Source organism: Oculina patagonica, chromosome 2, assembly GCF_052425735.1.
Source record: "Oculina patagonica isolate OP01 chromosome 2, crgOcupat, whole genome shotgun sequence".
Taxonomy (NCBI): Eukaryota; Metazoa; Cnidaria; class Anthozoa; order Scleractinia; family Oculinidae; genus Oculina; species Oculina patagonica.
Window position 1 is genome coordinate 8,470,701 of NC_135759.1, and position 25,370 is coordinate 8,496,070.

At 38.9% G+C, this 25,370-nt stretch overlaps 1 protein-coding gene across 1 annotated transcript; it reads left to right on the forward strand.

Moving 5' to 3' along the window:
* Positions 1 to 8,668: 8,668 nt before the first annotated feature.
* On the forward strand, positions 8,669 to 25,123 carry LOC144642948 (histidine ammonia-lyase-like). The gene is made up of 21 exons (XM_078502069.1): positions 8,669 to 8,740; positions 10,632 to 10,704; positions 11,176 to 11,242; positions 11,664 to 11,701; positions 12,244 to 12,322; positions 12,456 to 12,502; positions 13,084 to 13,223; positions 13,543 to 13,590; positions 15,588 to 15,639; positions 16,081 to 16,176; positions 16,528 to 16,623; positions 17,330 to 17,388; positions 18,494 to 18,574; positions 18,684 to 18,749; positions 19,134 to 19,212; positions 19,701 to 19,751; positions 20,243 to 20,278; positions 20,481 to 20,615; positions 21,226 to 21,334; positions 21,717 to 21,786; positions 23,406 to 25,123. Exons 5-21 carry the CDS (start codon positions 12,279 to 12,281, stop codon positions 23,550 to 23,552), a joined length of 1,356 nt encoding a protein of 451 aa, XP_078358195.1. The 5' UTR covers positions 8,669 to 8,740; positions 10,632 to 10,704; positions 11,176 to 11,242; positions 11,664 to 11,701; positions 12,244 to 12,278; the 3' UTR covers positions 23,553 to 25,123.
* The last annotated feature ends 247 nt before the right edge of the window (positions 25,124 to 25,370 follow it).

A 25,370-nucleotide genomic window follows, 5' to 3' on the forward strand; every position in this document is an offset into this window, starting at 1 on the left:
TTGTGAGCAACTACATCGATTTTGGAGAGCAAAACTGTCATGGGTTCGTTCGTCTCGCCGCGAAATGAAACTCACGAAAGCGTTACCGTGGCCTGTGGGAAGAGATAGGAGAACCTTGCCCGCGCTGTGAACCAATCAGAAGAACCCTTTGAGAAAAAATAATTTTAATTATTTTTTATTTTTTTATTTTTTTGAATTTTATTTTATTTATTGAATTTTTTTTTTGCCATCCGCCGTCCGCCGTCCGTCGTCCGCCGTCCGCCATCCGCCGTCCGCATCCGCCGTCCGTATCCACACTTTACAGAGTCCCCACTTGAACAGGACGAAATAATTTTCCAGTTAAGACATTTGTAAGCTTTTTGTGAAAATAAATCTTCGTTTTCAGTTCAGTTAAGCACTTGTGTGTTCGTCTTGCTTAAAAAGCAAGACGTCTTTGAGAAAAAATATTTCGACGGCGACTCGCGTTTATTTACACAATGCGACCAAATATTTATTTTGTTTTAAAAATTAGAAAACTTTACCTCGGTTTTTGTATTTAAGTCATTCGAATTTTGACCAATTTTTTCTTTACAGTGCAAACAAAAACCTTCAAAAATAAAAGATGTACATGGATAAATGTAAATCAAGTTACGCGACTAAATCAAAATGCGTTTGTTTGGCCGCTTTGCAGTATTACACTGTCCCGGCCTTTACCATACACTGAAATCGAATTTCATGCTTTTACGACACTCAGAGATCTTAAGTTCTTCTTACAGCTAGAAAAATCATAAAATGGTTACATTGATATGGAAGTGATGATTCGCGAAATTTGTACATCATGATAAACAGTCTTCGCTCCTGTGTATGGTAGCTCGATAATAATTGCCTAGTTTCCAGCGTTCAAAAGGTCATCATTATATTGACGTGAGCATTTACACCCGTTTTTAGGAAAATCTGTCACTAAGTGCTTACAGTACAATGGAGTAACAGTCACTATTTCAAGTGCTTTTATTGCAAAATCTGTTTCAAGAGTCATCATCAAAATGGTGAAAAATCTGAAAGAAAACGATGTGAAGTTCTTCAACGCTTGTTGTAATGAACATGCTTTTTGTAAATCGTCACGCAATCTTGTCCAAATGTTTAATCGTTTCTGCTTTTACGGACAATACGGAAGAAGTAACATCAACTCCTGTTCATACTTTACATTTTGTGAAGCATATAACATTTATGACTGTTTCGTTTTCATCCATAATCATCCACGATGCCCCTAGCTTGCTATAAGCATTTTAAATTAAACTCCCGAACACAAACCTCTAACCAATTTTAACCGGCTTACGAAAACCGCGCAATCTGTATCACTATGCCATACGGCATTAGACTCATGTCACCCTTGGTGACCTATTTTTTGTATGTGTTGCTACAGCCAGCATCCAGGCAGCGAACCATAATATTCTGGGCTTTATTAGATATTACTTTTCAGACTTTTGCACCGAAGATCTGAGTCATTGCAAAACCAGCTGTGACTAATGCTATGTCATAGCCTACGTCATTCAAGATGGCGGCCGTCGGTGTTCGAAAGCGGTGATTTTAGACGATTTCAAAGTCCTTTTGCTAAAATTCAAGGCGGCGCTTCACCAAATGACAACTCTTTTTGAAGTCCTGAACATATGGGCTTTCATTTAAGTTAAAATTTTTCTAGACCCTTGTTTCCCTTTTGTACCGTTTTTTTTTTTTTTTTTTTTCGCAATCAAGTTGTTACGATAATAATTTTGAGGAAAATTATTAACAATTATTCCAAGATCCGGCGTTAGAAACGAGGTGTTATAATCATCTCGTATCAAACAGGAAGGAGAGAATGGAATAATTGTTTTATTGAAATCTTCTTAAATTATCAAACGACTGGATGATGTGAACGCTTAAGTTTAAGGTGGCTCGTTATGGTTTAGACATTCCAGTATTTGGTATTCTATTGCAGCTACAGCAATAATGTTGAGAGAAATTTTAAGAGCCACCTTAAATCTTTAAAATAATAATGTAGCTCGGAATCCTACCTACAGACGTTTTACAAATTTTGCAAAAGTGTTTCCTTTGTCGGTTCAACAAAAATCTCTAAAACCAAGAACTTTCACTGAGTAATTTTTAAGTTATTAGCCTCGAAAGGTCAAAATAGGGTCTCTTTGACCCCTAGTGAAGTCGCCATGACAACGAGTTTTGACTGTTTCTTTGTTTCTTTGTTTCTTTCTTTATTGAGGTCTTTGTGAATTTTTTAGTTGAACTAAGGTCTGCTGTTTTTTGTTTCGTTTTTTTCGTTCCAACTTTTTCAAAGACAAAATTAATAATAAAAAAAAGGCGGCCCCAAAAAAATAAAGCGGGCGGGGACGAGAAACATTTATTTTATTTTTTTTTTTTTACTTGGCCTTTACTGACTCATTCAAGATAGTTAAAAACAAACTAAATTAAAGGGTAGTTCATTGACAAGTTCTTTTATACGCAGAAATAGTCCGACGAACTCCAAGAAGCATCTAATTAACTTTTTGAATAAAAAACAACTTCCTAGGGGTGCGGGCAGGCTTGTGGCTTTAATCGTATCTATAATAAAATTCTCGATTTTGATTGGTTCTGCGCGTGCCTATTTGCCGCGTAATCGGCACGCAAACACGTGGGTGTCCAATTGCAGGTATCCAATTTGAGCAACTTCAAATTGAATACCTGTAATTGGACACCTACGCCATTTCGCGCGTCAATCACTCTCATTTAAATGGATTTTTTCTTGCTGTTTTCCCAGTTTTTGTACAAGCAATTTTAAAAATACTCGCCTGATTACTCCCTGATTACTCCACTCGGTCCAATTACTATTGCTTATCACCATATTTCCTTTAGACATATTTCTAGCGCAAAAAAACAACAACAACAACAACAACCGTGAACCAGCTTGGTACCGATGATGCGACACTGACAATTTAACAGTTATTTACACCAAACTCAGATCGTCGCCTGTCACGCAACCCGGTTTCGCGGGTTGCGTGACAGGCGTATGGTTTGAACAGAAAACAGATTGTTTATGGGTGAATTTGCATTTAATTTAGGTAAAAATGGAAAAATACACTATTTTTATTTTATAAGAATATTGTTTTTTTCGACCCAGGCTGAATATTCTTACTTTTCTGCTGATTTTAGGCTGAAATTATTCTTATGAACATTCTTAGATAATACCCGTCCAGTATCGTTTGACATTTCCGTTTCAGTACGTAATGGGTATCAATTAATCATGATTAATGTACTGTTCATCGAACTGTCATGAGCATCAAACATTTTGGCTAGTGCAGGTTTTTATCGTGTTATTGGATAGTTAAGGTTTTGCCGTTTAGAGAGTTAAATAATTTTATGCGGTTCAGTTAAGACTCAGTTAATTTAAAAAATATCTTATTGTTAATTATTCTATTTCTTATTCCATTCTATTTACAAATTTTCAACACAAAATTATATTCCTTTCAAAATCACAGCCTCGAATTTATTCTTAAAATATTCTTAAAAATTCGCATATTTCAGCCTTGATATTCTTATAAACTAGATTCTCATAAAATAAAAAGGGTGTATGGCAGAAAAATAGTGGCTCGCAAAAAGAGGCTCGAGCTCGCAGGCTCGCACATTAGTTACCGGCTCGTTAAATAACTTATCTATCATTTCCATTCATCAGGAAAAAGCATCGTTTTTAGGTGTATGATACATATAAAAGAACAAATTGGGCAAGTTTACTAATGATAAGACACAGGCACTCAAAGGAAAAGAAAAAGAGAAAGGAAAGAAAAACTGGTGACGAAACTACTGCCATGCGTTATTTTCCTCACGCAAACGTCACGCAACGCTTTTCCTTCCCATGAAGCCTCGCTCGGGGGTGCGAGCGGGTAAACACCGATTGTAATACAGACGAGTTCTCTTTAAAAGTGACCAAAAAGCCCAGGGGGGGGGGGGTACTCCGGCTTGTAAATGACGGGGATGATCGAATGGAGGCAAATTTTAGGACCCAAAAAAATCCCTAAGTCTTCCAACATAACCCAAAAAAATCCCTGTACCAAAAATAACCCCCAAAAAATCCCTTGTCAAATTACCCCCTAAATTGCCAGGAGGGGCAATAATATAACAAAAAGAAAATCATAAAAAATTAAACGCTCGTGTTTGTTTATTTAACATACCATAAATACGCCAAGGCTCTTAAGTTCGTTTTTAATACCCAAAAAAATACTCTATTTAAACCAAATCACCCAAAACAATACTTGCCAAAATTTCCAACCTAAAAAAATCCCAGAATCGAACATTTCAAACCCAAAACAATCCTTCGATCATCCCCGTCATTTACAAGCCGGAGTACCCCCCTGGGCCAAAAAGATTGCAGAAAATGAGGTTATCCGTTCGATTCAATGGAAACTGGTGGGTTGTTCCTTGTGGGGAAGGTGAACATTCTATTCAATGGCTGATCGATGAAACGATTCGTCGCTCAAGCGAGACTGAGACAGAAAAGTTACCAATTACATCCCAAAACCTAGAAGCTGTTTTGGCTCAGAGTGGAGGAAAACGTGCATTAAACGACGCCATTAAACACGTGTTGAATGACAGTGACTTTGTCCATATTTTTGGTGAGTATGATCTATTGTGGTGAGCTGATTCCAATTTTTTTATACCGGGCTTTATTCTGCTCCAGTTCCAGTTCACCAAAACGCATACTCCCACGGGTAGATGGTCGTCGATGCCAGCGCTTACCGGAGGGGGGGGGGGGAGGGGGGGGGGGTAGTCTGAGGAATACAAGGTTTTGAATGGGCTAAGAAATTTTCGCTCGAAAGTACTGTACATAAAGGGAAATTACTACAGCAACCATGGCAATAGTGGGGGGAGGGGGGTGTTCTGTTAAGGAAGATTAGCAACTGATATTCTAAATAAATTCGGTGTGTCCCACAAAATAATTCAGTGACAAAGTGTAAAATGGTCAAATTCAGTTAAATAATGTTATGGTTTAATGGATTAACATCCCATCCAGGGAGGCATTTGTAAAAACTACATCTTAAGTCACTTCATGCTACAGAAACTAGAGATGGACCATGTATACTCACAGGCTCCTGTTGGCACAGGCGGCCCAAGCGCACTATGTGAATTATTCATAAAGTATAAGCGAACGTGACTCTTACCTTCGAGCGGCGTTGTGTTTCAAAGATGCGATTTATAAGAGTTTGTATGGGAACTCAACGATTTTGTATCAAAAGGATAAATATATAATGTTCTGCTAATAAAATCGACTAACCTTATTGCCTTGTCGTATTCTTTGTTGTTCGCCCGCTTCTCAGGCCATTTTGAAGCGTTTTCGGTGAGTTAGCGCTGTCTGGTTGTGTTCCACTATAAACGAATAGTGGAACACCACCAGCCAGCGCTAACTCGCCGAAAACGCTTCAAAATGGCCTGAGAAGCGGGCGAACAACAAAGAATACGACAAGGCAATAAGGTTAGTCGATTTTATTAGCAGAACATTACATACTATTCCTTTTGAAACAAAATCGTTGAATTCCCATACAAACTCTTATAAATCGCATCTTTGTAACACAACACCGCTCGAAGGTAAGGGTCACGTTCGCTAATACTTTATGAATAATTCACATAGTGCGCTTGGGCCGCCTGTGCTGTTGGCCAAGTATCATGCAGCCCACTTGGCCAAATATCAGTTGACATATTGGCCGATTTGCAATCTTCTTCAACTCGGTGGACCGTCACTATTGGTCGACACTTGCTCGGTTTGTCAGTTGACACTCAGCCGACACCTCAACTGTTACATCAACTGTCAGCAACATATCAGTTGACTGTTGGTGGTATATATTTGTTGAAATAGTCTGAAATGTGTCAGTCAAGAGGGAACTGGCATTGACTGGCATACCCGCTGATACTCAGTCAACACATTGGCTGAATGTCGGTTGATATGCCGATCTCAGTGTCTGGTCCATATGTTGTCTAACACCTGGCCAAAAGTGTGAACCGATACTCGTCTGACAGGTGCCTAAATAACACGTGATCTCCTAGGAGATATCTGCTGGCCTGATGGGCCATTTGGCCTGAATGCACACTTCATGAGTAACCTTAATTGACAGTGCTTGAATTGACACACATACATTTGGGCCATAGAAGTGGTTATGGAACCATCAATGGTAATAATAAAACCTTTATTTGAGTGTCAAAACTATAATAGCAGTAATAAAACCACTAAATGGGGGCACTTAAAAGTAAAAGAAAAATAACAAAATCTAAATATCGTAATAAATGCTAAAAATCGGTTAAAATTGGTTAAAATATTGTGCAATGGAGTTTTTTTTTCCAATACAATCCAATACAATACAATACAATACAATACAATACAATACAATACAATACAATACAATACAATACAATACAATACAATACAATACAATAGTCGTTTAATGTGTCATACACTTAGCAATAAGGTGTGACATTGCAGAAATGTCACACCAGCTAGTTTACAGGTATTCCACCTAAATTAGTTAAGAAAAAAAAAAAATGATAATAAGTGAATAAATAAATAAAAATATATAAGTCAGGATGATGAGATAAAATCTAAAGTAGTTATTTTATATACAATATGCTGTACAATAAATGAGTTGATACTACTAAAATTAGGTTAAAGGGCCCGAAAGGTCAATCCCATAACAATTAGTAGGAGATGCAGGATGAAAGTGAGTCAAGTATTAAAAGCAGGCTAGGCTTTGACATGCTCACATTGACAGAAGTTATTGTTAATTGTGGCCCAGGGCAAATGTTTAAGGGAATCAAGGAATCATAATTTATTTAGTGGGGGGGGGGGGGGGGGAGGTGTTATGGCGATTTTTAGGTGGGGCATGATTTTTTCCTGTTAGGTTTAAGAGGGGGCTAGCAAAAATTTCTCCCGATGTGAAAGAAGGTATGGCGGAGGGGGGGGGGGGGGGGGGGCATAAAAAATTCCATAAAAACTGTCACCATCAGTTTACTAATATTTAGCAGAAGGACCTGTAAATGAAATTCTAGTATGGCTCGAGCTTATAAATATTATTCGATGTCAATTAATAATAAACTCACACTGATGCCTCAATTAACTTCATTGCAAGATAATACTTTAAGCCTAATTTGTACACCCTTAAGGTATTTTGGAGAGCTAAATTATATTTGTATGATGTTAGCACACTGTGAGTGTGTATCAACACCTTCTGTGTGTATTTTTGACATGAAATATGCCTCAACAAACCAAATGGCTTGGTGGTTTTTGCTGCACTGAATGTAGGTTGTATCCTTTATTTATGCTCATCAGTTTGATAAATTTAAGTTTTTCATTCTCAATAAACTATAAGTAGTTTTACTCAATTGTTGTTGACAATTTGCTCAATTGTCATAATTTGGCTAATTTTGAGACTAAAAATGTCTTGTTTTAGTCATCAGAGGTTTTTGTGTGGTGGTGGTGGAAGGGGGGGGGGGGGGGTATTTTGCCCACGGTTGTGGGTTATGCAATTGGGGGGAGGGAAGGGAAAACACACCAAATAATAGGGGCGGGTCCAAAAAATGCAAGGGAAAAAATCTAAAATCACCATCATAGCCTCCCTCTACATAAATTATGAACCCTCCCTTATGTACTTTTAAAACATATATATGGCAACTGTAGGCTTTTCAAAATCACATATATGCTGATTACATGCAAATGGCTAATGATTGGCTAATAATTCCTATCTTTTAATAATCTGATGCAATTTTTGATCTTTCTATCATGTTTGACATATTCATAATTTCAGTAAGAGCTATTTGTTTTTTTTCAGATAAAGGAACCCCAGTGGAAACCTGTCGCAGCTTACCTGAAAGTATTTTGTATCCTCTGAGAAGTGTTGTAAAGTTGTTGAGGATGAAGGTGATAATATATCAGTAGCCGTCATTGCATTATGTTGTGTTACTTGACTGTGTTGTGTTTTTTGTGTGTTGTGTTGACAGTTGTGTTGTTCAAATTTTTCCTATTTTTCGGTAACCCCTACTTTTTTCTTAACGGATCACTTTTGCTAATCAGTATCTGCGTTTTGCAAGAAAATGAAAAAAAAAATCTATCGAGTGGAATTTTGATTTTTTTGTCACACTGTCGGTTTGAATTCTGCTTTTTGAGCTTTCCTTTTTGCCGTATGACAGTTTCAAATATGTTTTTCCTGGGTTTGGTTTTACCAAAAAGATGGCAAAACTAGGAATTATTTACGCAACAGACGCACTTAGTCACAAAATGTGACTAAGATCGTTAGCCTTCGTTTACTCATCTTTGATATATTTAACTATAAACCCTGTAAATCATGCTGAATTACCATGCGCCAATTATTCAAAATCAGGGTAGTTTTCCACATGCTTTCTCTCTGAAACGAAGTCGGTGAACCCAACTTTTTTTGCATTTCTGACACAAGTAACTAATTCTCTGACCGCAACAAAAAAATTAAAGAAATCTATCGAGTAGAAAATTTTGGCGCGAACGTCCTTAAGAACAAGTGAACTGTCCATAATATGGAGGTGTCCGACTATTATGGATATGACTCAAGCAATTTCTGCAAAATTCTGAATTTTTAAACATATTCTAATTCAGAGCCATTACAATTACCTTTAACTTTATATTTGACTTGATTGAATGAAATTGCAGTTCGTGGAACTTGATGGGTGTTCACTCTCAACCGAAACACTGGTAGCATTAGGAGAAGGCAAATTAAAAATAAAGGTACATTTGCATTAAACCAAATTCAACTTACAGTTTATAGATGCAGGAACTCCAGCCTCTGACCATTTTTATGTATATGTTCAGAATATACCAGATTTGAATTGAGGAAATTCTAATAAAACTTGTTTGCAACATCTTGGGAAATGAAACATGGGACAGTTGACAATTAACCATATCCATAAAGTAGAACATAGTCGCCAACAAATGCTACAACCACAGACACAGGGGACCCAAACGCTGTATTAGTTATTAATAATCTTAAAATAAAAATGTTCTTATTTACCTGCGTTCCTGTGTTTTTTTTTTTTTACCGGTTTGGGGGCGATTTGAATCAGAGCTAGGTCGGTTTACGTTGCGAGTTCTAAACGGTAATCGATCTGTCGCAATGTCAATACGACGCGCCTAGAGTTTCAACTGTTATTAACTCAAGCTACTAGAACCATTAACTATTAACTCTCCTCGCGGGGAGTTTCGTGTTTCAATTAATGGTCACTCCTTCTCTCTTCTCTCCCACGAGTGGAGTTAATAGTTAATAATAACAGTTAAAGTAAAACTTGACACATAATTGAGGCGCGTCGTATTGACATTACGACAGACCGATTACCGTTTAAAACTCGCAACGTAAACCGTCTTCGTTTAAATTCAAATCGCCCCCAAACCGGTGAAAAAAGACACAGGAACGCAAGTAAATAGGAACATTTTTAATTTAAGATTATGAATAACAAATACAGCGTTTGGGTCCCCTGTGCCACAGACAAAAGTGTTGGGAAGATTTCCTAATTTCCTCCTCCCCTCCCCCCTTGAAGTCTTCAAAAGGACTTAACTCGCGCTATATATTTTTTTATCATAACGTTCAGTAATACTTCAATATGTGTGTGTGTGTGTGTGTGTGGGGGGGGGGGGGGGGGTCCCATAAACACGTAATAAATAGCTATACATTATATATATTTTAAAATATGTTGTAATCAAAGTTTTTGCTACAACTTTCCAGCCACTTTTGTCAGTGGTTGTGGGTTGAGGTCGAAAAACTGGTATTATTTGTGTTCTTGTTCCCTTCGAGCTATTCTAAACAACAGAGGGCAGTAATGCTGCAGGCACACATACTAGCATACAAATTATACCTACATGGATCGGATGCATGCACAGATTCATTCACACATATTCTGGTGCATATGTGGATGCATGTTCAGATGCATGCATAGGTCATGCACAACTGCATTCGCAGAGCATACATGCATGCATGCATTCAGCATCAAACAAACAGATGCATGTATGGAGCAGGCATAGCTGTATGCATGGACTATGCAAAGAAAGCATGCATTGAGTATGCACAGACACAGACATATTATAATGGAACATGCTTGGAGCATGCAAGGGAGCTTTCATTGAGCGGGTACAGATACATGTAACATGAGGGATGCATGCATGAACATAATAAGATGCCTGCATGGGGCATGGAGGATGCATGCACGGATCATGCAGTGATGAATGCATGGAACTATTGCAGATGCATGTTTGTACGATGGAGCATGCATGGATGCATGCGTGGAGCTAGTGCACAGAGCCTGTACAGATGCATGGATGCATGCACGGAGCATGTATGGATGCATTGATGCAATCATCGAATATGGATTGATTCAAGCACGGGACATGCAAAGATGCACACATAGAGTATGCATGGTTGCATACATGGAGAATCCATGCAAGCCTGAAATTTGCATGCACAGGCAGATATTACACAAGTGTATGCATACTTGCAGGAAATCATGTACCAGATGCATGCATTTGTTCATGCTAATCCACAGATGCACATGTGCACAGATTCGTAAATCAGATAAGTAAAGGGCAGGCTTTTTTTCTGGAATGTTTTTAGCGTTTTTCCTGTTTTTAGCTGGCGGAAAAGTCTGAACAGGCTGTGAACAAATCACGAAAGTTGTTAGACGGCGTTCTTCGTGATAATAAAGGTACAGTCACGTTATTTAATGTTTCGTTATAGCACAAAATGTTGATGAATAAATGCGTAACTTTAGGTTCATGCCTCATAGTACCTCTTCTATTGTCGCGACTGTCACACTATGGCGAAGCGCTGGTGTAAGAGGAACAGGGACTCAAAACCCAATATAAAGGCTTAAACGCAAGCTACCTTAACTAGCTGTAGGCTAACCGGAGTGCTACTAACGCTAACCGGAGTGCTATTTGGGCTAACCAATGTGTTATTTATGCTAACACGAGTCATGCAAGCCAGAAATCCCAAATCTCAATATTTAGGCTGACCACAAGCTTCACTAACTGTAGGCTAACCGGAGTGCTGTTTGGACTAACCAGTGTGGTACTTAGGCTAACCCGAATGGCAACGTGGCTCGCTTGCTCGCACGTAGTCAAAAACTGTTTTGCGAGTTTATATATCTTTTCCTTGTGTTACTTTCTCTGTTTAGTTGTATATGGCGTAACAACCGGATTTGGAAAGTTTGCAACTGTTGTAATTCCTCCTGAAGAACTTCAGTAAGTTATTTGTCGTTATCAGGGCAACCACACGTGTATGCAACACTGCTACAGAATGTACCTAAACAGACACTCAAAACTGGCTTCAACCGCCAATTGCCAAAGTGTAATAAACCACCTAGCAATGACATTCTTTCTCTTTCTACTAGCATAAAATAAGTCTTTTTTCTCAATCTGCTGAAAGTTAAAATTGAGGCGTCGTTTATGGATCGATTGAGGGTCACACACGACTCCCTTGGCCACGACACGACTGGAAAAGTATCGCTTTTGGCGTTAATGGCGTTCCTTTGTGAAGCTCGGCTTCAGTACAGAAAATATCCAAATTACTCTTCGATCTTTTGTAATTGTTGTTCAATAACATTGTTCTTTGTGTGGCGTGTTTTTGATTTGTTCTTGATTTGTTTTGTTTGATCTGTTTAAGACAGTTACAAGAGAATGTCATCAGGTCGCATGCTGCAGGTATTTAATTATATTGTTATTATTATAATTATTAATAAATATATTATATTGATATTAATGAGTATTAATTATAATAGTTTTTTGATGCAGTTATTGTTATTGATTTCCAGCTTGTAAATTGCACAATACCTCTTTAGTACAGTCACCAACAGTAAACCAACGATTCCGTTTTTAGGCTCCTTGAAGTTACATTGAGCCAGACCTTTGTATATTTCCAGTTGTTCCTTAGTCTTTGACAACTGATCCATGGAACACTGACAAAACCGTGAAATTTAAAACACTTTTTCTCTAATTTTTCTTACAACCGCGAAAATTAATATTCGCGAAATTCAGCTCTCGAAATTTCGCAAAATTAAATACGCGCGAAAATTAGTAAGAATAAGGTATATGATTTCCAAATCTTGTTTGTTACCCATTTTCACCAAATCGTGACCAAAATCTCGACTTATCTCACCTAACCGTTTGATCTCCTGACCAAAACTCACCTATTCTCAACTGCTCATCTTAATTATTGCTAATTTTTTCCTTATTGATTTTAAAAGGCGTTGGTCCACCTTTGTCCACGAAACACACTCGAATGTTGTTTGCACTAAGGATTAACGTTTTGGCAAAAGGTTACAGGTTAGTAAGCTTGTACAAGATTCTAGAAAATCAAACGAACGAGGATAAACCTAGACTTGAGCAGTTGCTATGAATTTCTCTGATGTGATTACCAGTTGTGATCACAGTAACGTATGCTTGCCTTTCTTTTCAGTGGAATCTCGCTTAAGACGTTAAAACAGCTTATAGCAGCCTTTAATGGTATGAATACACCTCATTCTTTATTCCTTTTACCATAGCTTTTGCATATTTTTAACAAAGTTAAACTTGGCATAGTAACTTCACCTTCTTTTAGACGTGGTAATGAATTCATTATTTCTAAAGCCCGCCACACACTAGCTAATTTGTCGTCGACTGTCAAAAGAATAAAAATCACTTGTTGCCTTGCGTGTGGTGAATTGTCGGGCAATATCTGGCAACATCTCGAAATGACTTGTCAGGCCTTTTCAGCTAGTGTGCGGTGGACCAGGACACCGCACCGACACCCGCGGCTCGGGTGCGTCGTAAGCAATTAGAAAGTGTTTTTGCGCCATCTTGATTTTCGGTGAGTTGGCCCCAAGCCTCGACACGGTTAGTCGCGACAAAAAATCGGCTAGTGTGCGACTGACAAATTTTGACCCGATTTGACTCCGATGAAAAGTCTCCTGCTCTACGACAAAAAACGGCTAGTGTGTGGAATCTTGTCTGCTGTGGATTCCCTAGCAGGGTGCTTGGTGAGAGTATAGACAATTCAACTTATTTTGAACGTGGTTATCAAATCCTTATTTCTTCTTACAATGTAGAATCTTGTTTACCTTGGGTTCCCGAGCAGGGTACTGTAGGGGCAAGTGGTGACTTGGCTCCGTTATCTCATCTGGCGCTTGGTTTAATGGGCGAGGGACAAATGTGGAGTCCCAGGAGCGGTTGGGCTGATGCTGGCATGGTTAGTACTTTGTTTTCAAACTGGTCAATCATTCTGACCAATCACAAAGGGCATAGACAATCCAGTGAACCAATCAAAACTCAAAGCAAATACATGTAGCCCGCGTCAAGCGCGGAAAAACTTGTGTGAGTGAGTCATTATCCGCATTAAACCAAGTGCATTCAACCAGAGTTTAAAGCTGATAAACGCATTTTTACCCATCCATATTATTATAGCTGTTTAAAGTTACTTAAGGTTGTTAAACGAGCGTTATGGTATCTCATACATATAATAAACTATGATTAGCGAATTTTTGCTAATGTACCTTATATCGCCACAGGTTCTCAAGGCGCACGGGCTCGAGCCCTTGAAACTGCAGCCTAAAGAAGTAAGGAGTTTTCTGTATATTTTTCCGTGACAATCGCTCTAAACATTACAGTTGTTATTTATGGGTTAGAGACTGTTGTGAGTGTTTTGTTGACAAATACACGCACGCGCTGGCCGCACAATGAACGAAACATTTTCAATACTGCACGAGGCGTAGCCGAGTGCAGTATTGAAAATTTCGAGTTCATTGTGAGGCCAGCAAGTGCGTGTATTTGTCAACAAAACACGAACGAACAGACTCTAACCCTTTTAATATACAATCTGAGTACACTGCATCGAACTGCAAGTGAACATCGACTTAACGAACTTCAAACAACAAACTTAATGTTTAAAAATAAGAAGTGTAGTAGTACATAACGAGGTGATATGCTTCTGTACATAATTACACGGGATTACATCAATAACAAGAACTGCAAGCAGTTTATAATAACCACCTGACCTCTTTCAGTGCTTTGGCTTAAAGGCATGGCGCCGCACAGTAAAATCTTTAGAACAACAGTCACTTGAGAAACACACCAGTCGTGTTTGCGTTAGTCACGGAGTGAACGTGACATGAATTTCCTTTACCACGTCATCTTTTGCTTTTTAAAACCACATGCCTAGCCGGAAAAATGCCTGCTTACGCATGCAAGTATTTATTTTGTTCCGAATGTTCAATAAAATAAACCCAAACCAGTTCATTTAAAAGAAAGCCAAATCACGTCAAAATAAAGAGTACACTAAGGCCATCCCATTGTGTTTCTCCGTTGAGCGTCTTTCGACAAGCTTTTGGTAATTCCCCTGGCGCGATGACGTGTATCCCGTGCTTTGACACATTCTTGCTGAGCTTGCACTTACGTTTCGATTCTCAAAATACCGTAAACTCGATCAAAACAAAAATTGTGATATCCAGAAAATAAGTCGTCGTTTTGCAATATTTAACACGTTCCGGGTAAATTGTACTACTTGTACTCGCTCCGAGCCAAACGCTTGAGTAACGCAACAATAAATATTTCACACAAACAGAGCGCAGAGTATTCAAACAGAAAATAGGTGAATGATTATTTATAGCTACAAGCGAGAGATCGCGTGACATGGGTCTGACGTAGTGGTAGTTTTAAATAGCTTGGACATGTCCAAGCGGTCTTTGTTTTCGCTTTGTGATTATATTCAACCCTCTCTTCTTGTAAAATATGGAATGGAACAAAATTATACATTTCAAAGAGCAGAGTGTTCATGTTAAACGCGAGTGATCGGCTGATTGCTATTAAATATTAAATGTTGCGTGACTGTTACAGAAGAGCCGGCTGGGCCGCGTGGGTCTGGATCGATTTACCGACAAAACAAAAAAATCTGACACAGATTATGAATCGGGCCCAGGCCCCGCCCGATTAATAAAAAAATCACAAATTAGCCGTACAGAAATAAAGCTTAAAATGGTTCATAAAATCGTTCATCAGCTGTGGTCGTTCATAAATACAGTCAGCGAGAAGCTTGTTCAATGCAAGTCGATGGCTTTCACAATCAAGCAACTACAAGCAAGTCAATCGCACACAAAAATGTATTTATTGAGCTGCAGTTTACCTTTGAACATGAAAGCGCTTCAAGTTGTTATCCTCTTCGACTTTGTTTGGTATTGGATCGTTGATAATTTGAGGAATATATTTTCCTTCCACTTCTACAAGCCTTAAAGCTGAAGACACTTTCAATAATGCACGATTTTTGTGCATTATTGTCAATACTGCACTGTCTGAGTTTGCTGACGACAGGTAAAGCAAAATCACGTGATCTATTTTAACCAATTGCGCGCGTGGATTTTGGACAGTGAACGAAGATTGTATATTAAAACCACATTGATGCCATATGAATCAACAATCAATCAAAGTTGATTGATTGATTGACTGACTGACTGACTGACTGACTGACTGACTGACTGGCTGACTGGCTGACTGGCTGACTGGCTGACTGATTGATAGATTGATTGATTGATTGATTGATTAACTGATTGATTCTTTTCAGGGAGTTGCCCTCATTAACGGGACTCAGCTTATAACTTCTCTTGGTGCTGAAGGTAATTTTTTTGTGTTGCCATTGTTGTGTAATTTTTGCTCGGTTTCGCCGCTATTATCGGCCCCAGAAATAAACCACAAACGGGAGAGCCTGCTTGCAGGCTAACCGGCACAAACTTAAGTTGTCGATTTTTGATTCGTTCGCGTTCCTATATTTTGACAGCTCTGAAAAGGCACTTTTAAAATAAGATAGATCCACAGAATCGAATTGATCAGAACCCATTCTCACAACTTGTTGAGTAAAACCTTAACATTCGCCGTGACTCACAGTCCCATGACTCGTGACTCAAAAACTCATTTGAATCATAAAATAGGGGACCTCTGTCGTGAGTTTAGCGTTTTACCATAGAACATTTTCTAGAATTTATCAGGATTCGGAATCGTGATCCGTAGAGTTCGTCATCTTGCAGTTGTAGTAACATTACCTTCATTTCATCCCGTAGCTATTGAGCGGTCTCGTTTGATTGCCAAGCAAGCTGACGTCATCGCAGCAATGTCGCTAGAGGTGTTGAAAGGGACTACAAGAGCTTTTGATGCTTGTAGGTATAAACAATGTAAATGACTTAATTTGTGAGACTAGCAAAGTAATTTGAAATAACAATTTCTCTTCTATATCTTTATTCTCTGATAAAGATAAAGGCCTTTTTATTTGGCTTCGTTCAATGATCTAAGAATGTTTTATTCGTTTTAAGAAATCGCTACAAGATAAAATACGAAGTAGCGAAGTTAGACAACAATGTACAACTGCGCGAAGTTTAAGTCATATCAACTTTTTGTGATAAATAAGTTTTTTTTTTGCTATGGAAAGGTACCCGCGAGAACCTCTCGGTTATTGTGTTATTGGTGATAGAATGTTACTTACGACGCCGTCATTTATTTTAATCTATCAGTAATCCAGGAAGTGCGCCCGCACGTTGGTCAGCGTCGGGTAGCTGAGAGACTGCGGTCTCTGCTTCATTCAAGAGTGTATCCCTCGGAGATCGCAGGTAGGTCTAGATTACCAATCTTAATAAGGAGAACAATATAGGGGAGGAGGGGGGGGGGGGAGTGCGGAAGGGGGCACGATATCGTGAATGGGAAAGCAGCTCTCCCAAGATCTCGCATGAAAAGCTCGCTACCTTTCGAGAGAACAATAGAACAAACAACGGGAACAATGTCTCCAATCCCAAAAACAATTAAAGCAACTGTTACACTAGACAGGGCCAGAAGAATTTCAAGATTACGAGACCTGGTACACTACTAGATAACAGTTTACGTTTAATTTCAAGTTTTTTCCGGTTGTTAAGGCCAGAGAGTAGCCAGAACCTGATACTGAACTCTGACCAGGACTATTGCATCCCCCTCCCACCCCTGAATAGAATGCTAACTTATCACAGATTACCCCCTCCCCCCTTGATCTACATTTTGTCTTGTTGCCCGAGCAATCCCCGGAAATTATTTCTACTGCTAGCTGGAGGGATCAACTGGGAAAGCAACGTGTTTTGCCCAAGGACACAACACAATGACCCCGCCAGGGCTAGACCGCGGACCCCTCTATCTTGGGTCCAGGCCACAGCACTACCAATTAGGCTACTGTGCCTTCAATTCGATGTGTTAACAATGTGTTATCATGCCTTCTAATGAATATGTACTAGCTCTGACATTCAGGCTAGGATTATTTAAAAAAAAGTCGCCCCTTCTTTGCTTTTACAGAGAGTCACAGATTCTGCAAACGAGTCCAGGATGCATACACTTTGCGCTGTTGTCCACAAGTAGGTAAACTCAAAGTTTAATTCCCAAGCACTGAGTTCATTTTCTTCACACCGATATAACCATTACATTATTTTTTATTAGCTATATTGGTGAAATAATATCTAGTCCAGAAGTCTTTCTCCAGACTCTGAAAAAGATGTTAAAGCTGATTTCCAGTCCGTACTGCGCAGACTCGGGGTTTGTTTTCGTTTTTGTTTTGAATTCGTTGAAACGTTACACTTCGGTGACAGCATACATGAAGTTTTTTAGTCCGCCATTACAGTTCGTTTCGTTCAAGAATTTCCGATTAGCTGAAACGTCGGTTTAAAATAGCGTCAAGGTTCCTCTACTCGTTATTATTTGTTCTGCAAGGATATCTGGCGTTAATTATAAAGAAAAAGGTAAGTTTGTCGCGGAATTTTTAGTTTTGCTTTTAAACATTCCCTTCGTGTGGGCTCACATAAACATTGCAGCCGAGATTGCGCAGTACGGACTGGAATTCATCTTTAAGTTGTCAAAAAATCACCTGACGGGAGTCGAACCCATGCCCTTCAACACCGGTCAGATGTTCCAACTACTGAGCTACAGGGAGACTGGTGGCTAGGCCATTTACTTAGATTCATATGTGTTACTCGTCCTGCATACTGCTAGGATCAGCAATGTCGAAAGTGTGCTGTGTTGGGATAAAAAAAAAAAAAAAAAACTTGAAGCTAGGTAATTGAAATGGAAAAGATGAAAATTTTGTTGTCCCGAGCGTGGGTTAATGTAACATGTAAAAATTGAAACAGCAAACAATAAACAAACAAACAAACCAAAAAAAGCAAAGACAGCAACAACAAGAGGCAGCGAACAATATTGACAGAAGTGTTATTTTAAATGATACTGTAAATTGTAATGTGAAATTTGACTAAGTCTGCTGATTTATGAATTAAGTGTTGAAGTTTGATGCCAGTTGAAAAAGTTTATTGAATAGAGAAATCAACCGACAACGATTTTCCTCTAACCCCTACCAACCCATACAACCTTAAACGGGCGGTCCCAATGCAGCACGTCTTAAGTTGTTCTGTATCTATCGTGTTTTTCCTAAGAAGAGTCTAATAGTAAGTGAATCTATTAACGTTCTAGGTCCATGGAGTTGTGAATGATACCATCGACTTCGTGCAAGACGTGATTACAACAGAAATGAACAGCGCCACTGATAACCCGGTATCCTTGACTAACTGCGTCACGATTCAATCGTTTTCTTCGTATCTCTTACCCTCAGATCCCATAATAATCGCGCCTAGCTAAATGTTAGTCTCCTTCATAGCAAAAGATCGTTTTTGCCGATCAAGAAGAAGTCATTTCCGCTGGAAACTTTCATGGTGAATATCCAGCCAAGGTGAGCATTGTAGTCGTCAACAAAAGCGTCTCCGTGGAAAACTAGCCTTGTGATTGTAATTCTGTCTTAGGCAAAAAAGAAAGAAGTTTTCGAGAACCTGAAAATATATTTTCTTAATCTGTGACGTCATTTGGCCATGACGACACTAAAGCGGAAAGTGAAAGACTGGGCCCTGACCTGACTCGAGCTGGAAGAGCAACACAGTTGAAAGCTCCTTATCTTACAAGGCATTAGGCCCGTGCCCTTTTATAACTCATACAAACGTTTTTCGCGTCGTTTAGACGTCTTTTTCAAAATGGACGAAAACAGTGGATTAGTCGAGATTGGAAATTGATAGCTTTCCATGTACATCACTTTTTGTTTCAGTGTTTGTTTGTTTGTTAGGTGTTGGATTATCTGGCAATTGGTATTCATGAATTGGCGAGCATGAGCGAGAGGAGAATGGAAAGACTAGTCAATCCAGGTAGCGATTGGGTGCATGTTTTCTGCGATATGTTTCCTTTTATGTGATAGAGATTGTTTTCTGATATGGGTACGCATTTAATGCAAGTATTTTACTCAAGAATCAGTTCACAAGCTATTCCTCGTCAAACGAGAATAAAGCGAAAGGTCTTTATAAGAAATCACTTTTGGTATTCAGGTCCCTCTCAGAAACACGAGACGTAACCCTCAACCTCCCTAACTCTAACACTTGTCTTTAATGGTATGCAATCTGCCTGTTGTTTACCTTGCCCAGCTGACGACTAACTTTACCGAACTAACTTTCACTTACATTGTCAGCATACTATATTGTTGAGAAAATGTGTCACGCTTAAGTGTGATGACGTGCACTTATGATAACTCTTTGACGTATCGTGTTTTGCTTGGTTGTTTTATCTCTCTAAAGCAACAGAGGCTATAAAACTTCTATGAAGACAGTCCGTTTTAATTTGCAGTTCTTTGTCCATTTAGCCTACAGTGAGCTTCCAGCGTTTCTAGTGAAAGAGGGAGGCCTAAATTCTGGTAATCATATGTCTTTTTGCTTCAAATAAAAGTATTCTAAAGACATGAAGAACAGTTTTAAACGGTTTAGATTTCACAATTGTGATGACATCAGGTGCAAACTAGCTGTTTGCGAATGGTGTCGCACAAATACGTCACGGATTATATATCACGATTTTTTTTCAGGATCATATAGTTTGTAATCTATCACTGTTTCCAGTCTCAACATCCTTGTTCTTTTTGTGGTTAATTAATACCTTTGTAATGCTGTTGTTGTTGTTTTGTGCTAAATACAATATTTTATTTGGTTTTCCCTAATCTGATGCATTAGTGCTTCATGACACAGATCTTCAGGAATTTATTTCAGTCTAGGAATTTCTTAATCATATGCGAGGCCATCGACATTGCAAAGGTGGCATTAGTAGGCACATGTACAGTTTACGTACCCATTTTGGCATGTACTGTATAGATTGATGTTAAATTTTTTTCGGTATTTTGTTTGCTACATTTAGGCTTTATGATGGCGCACTGTACGGCAGCCTCATTAGGTGAGTTTTTCGTATGTTTGTTTTTTATTTGTTCTTTTGCTTGTTCGTTTGTCTGTTTTGCGCGTTTTGATTATTAAAAAAATGTTCTAAGCTTCAATATGCTTATTCTTATCCCCATAGCCCTCTTCGTTTCTCTTAGCCGGCGGGACCTTGGGAAAAGAAACGAAGCACCCTGGAAACATAGGATTTTTAAATTTTTAAGTTTCAGAGAACAAAGTCCTGTGCCACCCCTCCTCAGTGGACTCATTGCCTACATCAGCAGGCCAGGAGGATCACGTGTCTATGGGAGGATTCGCCGCGAGGAAGGCTATCAAAGTTGTTGAAAATGTGGAGAAAGGTATGTGTAGAACCTTTAGAACTGATTTAATTTTTCGTTACGTTTTCGTTTTCATTCCCACCGCAGGGGGCCCACACATCAAATTCGAAAACTTCCCGGACATCCGATTGCGCGTCGAATATAACACAGTAACAACTCATTTTTTTAAAGCTCTGAGCATTTGCGAAGATTTCTCGGTTGTATACCTTGCATCAGCTCATCACGTTTTAAAATTCAATATGGCTGCCAACAAAGACGCACCGATTCGTTCTCTTTTTTGATATGAGGGCCCCCCCTGCGTCCCTACCAGAAAGTAGTGGATTATTTGGGTGGATGGCAACGGGAGCGAAAGATCTTTTTTTAAAGACACTTAAATGGTTCATTACGAGATTTAAGTGATCCACTTGAAGATTAAGAAAAGGAACATTTAAGAAATTTACGATAAACTTAAAGGTCCAGGAAATGATTCTTTACTGTATCTTTAAGTTACCTCAAAGAAACCTTACAAGTGTCATTTCGCCCTGTGCCCACTCCTTTAGGACCGTGGTCGTACAGAAGTTCCTTGAGACCCTATTATACACGTTACTGTTACTGTCACAACAAACACTGTTTCCCTACCTTTTATTTGCAGTGCTTGCGATTGAATTATTGATAGCTTGCCAAGGGATCGATTTTCTTCGACCTTTAAAGACCACAGAGCCTCTTGAAGCGGTTCATTCCCTTGTGCGCAAGGCAGTCAAGTAAGATTGAATGTAATTGCACATGTAATCAAAATTTTCTCGAGGCCTGATCTGAACTCGGGCTAATAATTTACCAACGGGTACTGTGGTGCATGCAGCGGTGTTCTAAAGTTGATTGGGGATGCCGAAGTAAAATGTGGTCATTTCTTGTTTCAAGGAGTATGATAACCCTGCGTGACCGCGGGCTCATACTTTTTGCAATAAAAGTGTGTAGAGGAGGAAGGTGGGTGGTGGAAGGGGGCTTCCCCTAGATCCACTACGAAGGTTTTATAGTAGTAGCGGTACCCATTCACAACGGCAGAAATATCATTTTCCCTCGTTTGGCGCACAAATTTCTCAGTCAGCTCCTAGCAGTAATCTCTTGTGTCTTTCTGTTTGGAAGGTATTGGGATAAAGATCGCTATATGGCAGCGGACATTGAGGCAGCAATTAAGATTGTGAAGGAAGGAAAGGTAATATTTTTACAGTTTTCTATTTTTCCCCACTACGTAACGCCTTCACTGTGAGCTTGTTTCCGATCGGTGACGTATCTGGAACGAATTGATCCTAAACGGTTTGACTACCAACCAAAATAAGAAGGTTTGGGAACTAGACAAGATTTAAAGGAGCGCTGGTTAACGAAGATGTTAGTAGTTGTTGTTGTTTATGTTTTTCGACGTTTTCATTATAACCCCGGGAACAAGCCAGTTATTGTGACGTAGCGTGTGTACCCTCCAAAAGCCCATTTTCGAGTTACACTTTACCCCTCATTCAATACGAGACTTTAAAATAATCAAAGTGGCTATGAGCATCTGAACTCGGAAAAATTATTATGAAACAAGAATAAAAGTCCACAATCTTTACGTACAACGATTTGCCAAAATAAATCATTTTGAACTTTCCTCAGTTCAGTTCACTTCACTCAGCTCATAACATCCGAAAAAAGACAAAAATAATAATGAATCACTTCTCGGCGAAAGTTTGCTATGACTATGTATTCAGAATTTACTCGAGCTTAAGTTTCAAGTGATTGCGTACATCAAGGCCACAAGAAGGCCACTTGCCTCAACGTGTTTGTGTTTTGCTAGCAGATCTGAACATGCTCAACGGCAATGGTTCGAGCATCCGATCCGCTATTATTTTTTCCTTTTTTTCATTTGTTTTTTTAAACGCATTTGTTTATATCATTTCGCTATAAACATCATTTATTGTACCATGATAAGCATTGAAGAAACCGTTCACTGAAACGAAAAATCTGGAAAAACTAATGCAAAGGTTAAAATCGTTCGAAAATTCGATTTTTAAATTTCATTTGTTTTGTTTTTTTGGCTGTCGAATATTTCATTTATTAGCTCAAATTAAAACTTATGATACTTAAATGCTGCTGGTTTTATGTAAAATACATTATTAGGAAAGGAGAACGGGTTCATGGCGGCATGTGGCCGATCGTCGTTCCACTGTTAGAAATTGTCACCATGTAAAAGAACTTGTTGTCCAGATCTGTGCAGTTGAGTGTTAGAATATTTCCTTCTCATTTCGAGGCTACAAAAGTAGATTTTGATCATGACCTGAACGTAGTGACTTTTTGTCATCTTACATCTTGGTTTTCGAGCAAGATTTCAGTCTGCGCATGCGTTCAGCCCATACATCCGTGAGCTTGGAAAGATAGCACCATAAGGAGAGCAGGAGGTTTTCAGAAACAAGTATATAGCCTTTGTGTACTTCATATAGAGTGACGTAGATGTGTTACGAGTTTTGCACCCACCCCTACCCAGTTCACAAGATTAATTAATTAATTCAATCTGATATAAATTAATTATTCAATTAAAATGTTAACAGGAATCGAGTGAAATTGGCCCACTCATCACCAAACTCGGAATTTTCCGAGTTAAAAATGTGTTTGATAAATATGAAAGTGAACAAGCAAATCTCATTTTCGTGTGAAAGGTTTTGCAGCAGGACCCGTTTTGAAACAAAGGTAAATGGGCTATACCGTAATTCTCAAATAGTGGATCTGATAATAACCCAGATGCGAGAATTTTGTTATATTTTCCAGTGTAGTTTTCAATTTGTTTTGTGGTTTTCTCCGCAGGTTTGGGAAGTTGCCTCACCGTTTATGACGAACTATCTCAATAGCGAAGCAAGCCAGCAAATGCCCAGCAATGTGTCCTCGCCAACTGCAAGCGTGTTGTCTGCCTCCCCTCCCTTGGCGAAAAAAATTAAGCTAATTCAAGAATGAATAGTTTCAGAGCGCTTTGCCCGTGTTTTAAACTTCGTTGCACCGCAATTTGATGTTGCTATAACAATCTCTTTGCTGCAGAAAAATTAAAGTAACCCCAAAAAGAAAATCAAATAACAAGGCAAAAAAGGTAAAGAAAGTGTATGTCGGAAGGGTTGTGCATTGGCGTCAAATTTTAGTTAACTTTTACGCTTGTCAAGAAGCATCCCATTTTTTAAAATTTAACGGAAACCTTATGTGGTTTATTTAACTTATATAAATTTTCTTGCGTAGCAACAGAGACACAATGGAAATCATAGAATGCATTTCTGTGCTGTTATATTTAAGGCTAGCAACAAGTCAATAAGGGTACATATTTAATGGCTATCTAACATTAATTTTATCGTACAGATACATCAGCGTTTTGGCGTTGAAGCTTATTTGGTCGTTGTTTTTCATAACACATTAAAAACAAAAACTCAGAGACTCAAAGGAAAGTACAGAATGCAATCGAGCCGATCAAGAGGAATGATGCTTTATGTTTCATGTTTATCAGCTTTATTTCACTTTTAGTTAGACGTTGAAACGCCAACAGCTTTCCTTCCTGGGTGTTCCTAACACTTTTACAATCGTAACACGATACTTTAGTTCGTTTGTAATAAGATACTTTTGTTTTCCTTGCATATGCTGTAACATGATACCTTTCTTTTTTCACGTCCACATCGACGTTAGTTGTTTTAAAAACAATTCTTTCACGAACCAGATAACAAAAACATCTCTTTCGAAAGCTGTTTTAAAACGCGGCACAGCTAGGATATTTTTTCCTGGTTGTTAGGAGTTTCGGGCCGAAAATTTACAGTGCACGCTTTTGTAGAGTAGTGCCACAAGGAGAGCATAGCATTTTCTGAAACACATATATACCTTTGTTATCTTTGTATGAAAGTAAGGAAAATATAGTCACGTTTTGCCTAGGATGTACGGCAGGCGTTCTCCACCCCCTACCACTTTCACAGCACTAATTAATTAATTGATTTTAATTAATTAATTGGCTATTAAAAGTTTTCACCATAGCGGGTTATAGCGTTAGCGGACGACATCCCCAACAAACCATCACAATAGTACATTCTGCACTAATCAGTAATAAATGTCTGAGTCATTTGCCTATACTAGGCCTAGGAATAGTAATAACGGTTCAACATTTGGTCATGATGCCCATATATAGTCAAGAAAGCCGTGCTATCTGCCATACGTACATAACAGATATCCTACGATATACGTGGATTGGTATATTTGGAAGTGATCCTAAGAACACTCGGTGGACGTCTTGCTGCACAACCACAGTTTATCTAGCAGGCGACATATGGTACATGTTTTATGACCTCCGCGGTAAGCGTTAGCAAGATAAAATAAAAAATGTTAGTAGTGCAGTCCGCAAGGTAACTGATGTAAAGTAGTGCCTCTCTTTCTTCCATAAAAGCGACATATACAAAGTACTTTTGTATCGTACATTTACGTGTATATGAAATGGAAGCAAGGTACAGTGTATGCTGGATGTGTCTGATGTAACGTGACGCGATGAAATAAATAAATCATTACGGAAACCTCGTCGCTAATTATAACTAACCTGACCGATTTTTTTTTTCCTTCTTCCGCACTTCTCTGTAAAGAAACGTGGTGGCCTAACAGTTAGCGTGTTGTGGACTCCGGATCGAGCGGTCTGGGTTCGAGCACTGGCCGGGGTCATTGTGTTGTGTTATTGGGCAAGGCACTCAATTTACTCAATTGGTGCCTCTCTCCACCCAGGTGTATGTTGGGGGATAGCCATGCGATGGACTAGCA

What these genes read in the sequence shown, in the direction of transcription:
- LOC144642948 (XM_078502069.1), top strand. Translation starts at nt 12,279, where the DNA reads ATGTTGTTTGCACTAAGGATTAACGTTTTGGCAAAAGGTTACAG. An exon ending in AGAGGGAGGCCTAAATTCTG is followed by an intron (nt 19,752 to 20,242) that starts GTAATCATATGT and finishes TGCTACATTTAG; the next exon opens with GCTTTATGATGGCGCACTGT. An exon ending in TGTTGAAAATGTGGAGAAAG is followed by an intron (nt 20,616 to 21,225) that starts GTATGTGTAGAA and finishes TTTTATTTGCAG; the next exon opens with TGCTTGCGATTGAATTATTG.